This window comes from Octodon degus, unplaced genomic scaffold (assembly GCF_000260255.1).
Source record: "Octodon degus isolate 3935 unplaced genomic scaffold, OctDeg1.0 scaffold00064, whole genome shotgun sequence".
Taxonomy (NCBI): domain Eukaryota; kingdom Metazoa; phylum Chordata; class Mammalia; order Rodentia; family Octodontidae; genus Octodon; species Octodon degus.
Genome location: NW_004524640.1, coordinates 12,731,902 through 12,736,597, shown reverse-complemented (window position 1 = coordinate 12,736,597; position 4,696 = coordinate 12,731,902). Strand labels below are relative to the sequence as shown.

At 40.1% G+C, this 4,696-nt stretch overlaps 1 protein-coding gene across 2 annotated transcripts in view; it reads right to left on the bottom strand.

The window, feature by feature from the left end:
- Positions 1 to 4,696, bottom strand: part of LOC101571362 (histone acetyltransferase p300) — a 70,776-nt gene that overhangs the window by 1,582 nt on the left and 64,498 nt on the right. For both annotated transcript variants that reach the window (XM_004634648.2, XM_023719000.1), the window contains 3 exons: positions 3,824 to 4,063; positions 2,903 to 2,991; positions 859 to 939 (listed from right to left, as the gene is read on the bottom strand). In XM_004634648.2, coding sequence (XP_004634705.1) covers positions 859 to 939; positions 2,903 to 2,991; positions 3,824 to 4,063 — 410 coding nt within the window. The remainder of the gene's footprint in view (positions 1 to 858; positions 940 to 2,902; positions 2,992 to 3,823; positions 4,064 to 4,696) is intronic.

Sequence of the window (4,696 nt, the reverse complement as noted above, 5' to 3'; positions counted from 1 at the left end):
AAAAAAAAAAAAAAAAAGATACTATCCCAAAATAAAATAAAGTGGGGCTGGGGATGTAGCTTTGTACAACAGACCAGAATCCAATGCCCAGTACCCCCCCACCCCCGCCAATTTTACTAGTTAAGTAAATGGTGGCTTAGAAGCCCAACCAGATCTGTTAATAGGCTCTACATATTGCTAGATTAAGTTCACTATTACACTAATTTGAATATTCTATTAACCTACAAAGAAAAGGGCAAAAGGTTGTTAACTACTTCAATTTCCTTCAACTCAATGCTTCTCTCTAAGTTTTCTCAAGTGCTGCAGGCCAGGTGTGGGTAGTACATGCCTGTAAGTCTAGCACTCAGGAACTTGAGGCAGGAGTACTGCCATGAGTTCAAGGCCAGCCTGAAGAAAACAGTGAGACCATCTCTAGACACAACAAAACAAAACCCACAACAAAACAAAACAAAACACATCCCAACAAAGTAACACTCACTCTTAAACTAACCTTTCCATATTTAGAAGAGAAGCTATTTTGACAGAAAAGAAATCCTTTAACTGTAGGATGACAGTCTAATTAATGTTGACATACTCCTTACTCAGTACTGTTCAACTGAACATTCTGCTATGCTGAATATGTTCTTTATCTGTGTTGACTCATATGGTAGCCATTAACTTCAAAAGATTGGCCACTTGAAATGTGAGAATATATCTGAAAAGTGATTTACTTACTTTTAACTAATTTGTATTTAAATAACCACCTGCAGTTAATGGGATAGTGGGCAGGATACTTTAAGACTGCTTGGAAGCCCAACCTTCATCACCTGAAAATACATGGTAGAATAAACACCTCTCTGATATAATGCAGTTACTTACGTTTGAGGCTGGGAAGGGTCATCCCCCAAAGAAACGCTCTCCCCTTGGATTTCATTGAAACACTTCTCACAGAAATGATACCTGTCAGCAAGAAGGCCATATTGGGGTGAACTGTTCCGTTCACACAACACAGCCCAAGCCAAGCAACGAAGCCACCAATCACAGCAGGCCAAGGAGGGGGACGGGAGCAGAGAGCAGGTCATCAACGGCGACAAGGACATTCAATGATGCAGATTTATGGGCACCACAGTTTGGTTTTTTTTGGTTTTGTTTTTTGCAATCAAAGCCAAGTGCAGACAACGACAAGCATGAGGGAGAAAAAAAAAACACAAAACAAGCGAAGAAATGAGGGATTGCAGGACAACAAAAAACATAAATGCAAGACAGGACAACACAAAGCAGAAAGCCAAGGCAAAGCACAGATTAGCATTAAATATCTCTGGGATCACAAGTAGCAAATGATTACGTAAATAAAAACGAAAGCTTTCACTTATAACAACCCACATCTTGTATTTGACTATTAATGCTTCATGATGTAAATAATCAAAAGAGTGACAAATATGTCAGGGAGAGCTACTGCTCTGACCATTATCCAAATAAGGCATCACTTCCCAATTCCAAAAAAATAAATACATAATCAATCCACTATGGAGTCAAGAACAGTAAACAGTGATCTAAAAACAACTGGGTATTGAAAACATACACTTCAATCATTAGGAAGCCCTAAGTAAATCATTTTTCACTAAATAGCCTGCATAACACTATTAAATAGTGATCGTAATAGCCATCAAGAAAAAGACACATTTCAAAATGCAAAACAAAGGCAGTAGTGTGCAAGAACATAATTAAATATGCTGTTAAAATTTAAAAATGGTTTGAATATTAAAACTGGAACAAAAGAATAGCTTTGTGCCAGTTGTTAGTTGCATTTTAAAATTTAAGGTTGCTTATAACCATGTTAAATCTCCTATTCCTAGGTTCTAAGGAGTAAAAAACTGGATTTTAAAGCCTACAAAGCAGGAATACACTTAACTTTTTGTAAGTAAAAAGTTTGGATGAATTTTTGAAGCTAGAAATACACCTGTAGCACACAAGTTCAACAAAAGCCAACATCATAGGCTTGTGTTAATAACTGCTACAGGGAATGAACTACCCAGCTTTGCTATTTCTGTGTCAGAGGCCTTTGTCAACAGCCTGTGCAAGCTACACTGTAGGCTGATAGGTGAAAACAGGAGACAGTGAATGCTGCTTATGTGACTACAGCCACTAACTGAGCAGGAGAAGTAAGGCACTAGTTTTCCATTCATTATAACCCTATTCTTTGCCATATGCAAATTTTTGTAAGGAACTTAGGTACTCTGATATTTTGGTGGTTTTCATAACAGCAGATACTCTAATTCTGTTTGCATATATTTTTTTTTTGTTGTTGTTTTGTTTTGTTTGAACCGGGGATTGAACTCAGATCCTTGCGTTTGCCAGTCAAGTGCTTATCCTAGTAAGCCATCTCCCCGGCCCTCTGTTTTCATATATTCTAAGAACAACATAAACCACACTAAAAGAAAACATTTCTAAAGATCTTAGCTAAAGTTTTAGCTGAAGTGTCAGGGGGGAGTTTAAGATTCTTTAGTTTTCATGTAGAGAGTGGTGCACAATAAAATCACAGCAGAAAGGCAGCCTGAGATAGTGTCATCCACGCCAACAGCTCCTAAATTGCACTATTTCCCAAGGCCTTTGTGTTTCCCTTATGCAGTGAGGACCCAGCACCAGGATGTGGTTCAATGGTAGAGCATTTGCTTAGCACTGAGCACCAAAAAGCAAAACAAATATAAAAACATAAGGGCCCCTGACACCTCATGCAAGACTTTCAATAGAAAATTCTATTAATTCTGGAAACAGAAGTACAAAGCAAAGAGTAGAACTTGTGTAGTACAGGTGTTTTCAAGCAAGTTACACATGAACCATGATGTACGTGTGTGCTGGTCCAGCTGCATGCACTCCCCTCAAGAGGACACGTGGACCATGGTTCACACAGGATCAGACTTACCTGTTCTGGTAACTGTAGTAAGTGGCATCACGAGGGATTGTGCATAATTGTTTGCCATAGCAACACAGTGTCTGTGGAGAAAACTCCAACTGCAAGAGAAATCACTCGTTAAAAGAGCAGAAGGGCATGAAGCACAAGTTACAACAGCAAATCAGAAACAAAAGCCAGTAATACTGTAGATCTCATAATAGGTTACACTTGGTTTCCAAATCCATTTTAAATTTACAATTAAATAATTTCACCACAATGAGGTAAACTAAGCAGTCACACTTTTTCATCACCATCATTCCACAGGTCTCTAATGGGACATTCAGAGCTTAACACGACTGGGTATTCACATGAAAAATAAGCACACACTGAACAGTGTTCATCTATAGGGGAATGGGATAAAGCACCTAGCCCTAGTGAGCTTAGTTGAATGATTCAAGTGTTTGTCATAAGATTCACATTTGGGCAGAGCATGTCTGTCAAAAAGAAAATTCACTCAAGGCTAGGGAGATGGCTCAGGGGAAAGGTACCTGCCCGGCAAGTGTAAGGTCTTGAGTTCAATTACCAGTACCAAAAACAAAGCAAATCAAAACAGCCCACTCTGGGGGCCGGGGAGATGGCTCAGTGGAATAAGCGCTTCCCTGGCAAGCACAAGGGCCTGAGTTCAATCCCCGGTTCTGCCAAAAAAACAGCCCACTCTGTGGGAACAAGATGTTACAGTGTGCAAGAAAGGACAAGTAACATAGCAAGAGAGTGGCCTTTTGGGACTGGGGATACAGCTCCATGGTACTGCACTTGCCAAGCATGCCTTGAGGTCCTGGGGTCAAGCCCTAGCACAAGAGGAAGTGGAGGGCCGTCAATTCCAGAAGCAGAATCTTACCTCAGTCATCAATATCCTAGAAGTTAATAGCAGGCCCAAAAGCTGTTTCTTACCTTTCTACCACAACAATATCCAAGACTTTGCATGACTGGATCAATTTCTTGCTCAAAGACCTCGGATAGCTTGGAGCAGTATTTGTACACCCGTGATGTTTTCCGGTTATATAACCAGGCATTGTTGAACATAAGCCAAATGTCATCCACATATTGCCAGGGTTCTTGATACTGTCCAGTGTCTAACTTCCTCTTAATGGTAGAAAGATCCATGGGGCTCTTCACGATATCAAAATAATCCTGGAAGAATATGGGATACCAAATAGTATTATTCAGTCTTGGGCAACAGATTTAGAGCAGACAGAATATCTTCCTATTATGATCATTAATATTGAGTCTGTATGGGGCCGGGGAGATGGCTCAATGGAATAAGTGCTTCCCTGGCAAGTGCAAGGGCCTGAGTTCAATCCCCGGTTCCGCCAAAAAAAAAAAAAAAAAACAACAACAAAAAAAACCTGAGTCTGGACTTCCCAAGAATTGGTGGATGACTGTTCACCTCTTTAAATTATCAGTCCATATATATATATGAAGCAGTTCAGCAAATATAGCTACTACTATGGATAGCAGAATGAAACCTTTGTACTATGGACAGTACTATGAAATCAGTACCAAGTATGGTGAAAGGTGTGTAAAGTCCTTAAATGAAACCAGAGTATTATATAATGGCATCTTAAAAACTTGCACATAAGCTAGGTGTGGTGGTGGATGTTATCCTGTCATTTAGAAGGCTGATGCAGAAGGATCCCTGTGTGTTTGAGGCAAGCTTGGGCTAGAGAGCAAGACCATGTCTCAAAAAATCACAACATGGGGGGCTGGAGAGATGGCTCAGTGGCCTAAAGCACCTACTTGAAACAAGCTTGGCAAAGCACAGGG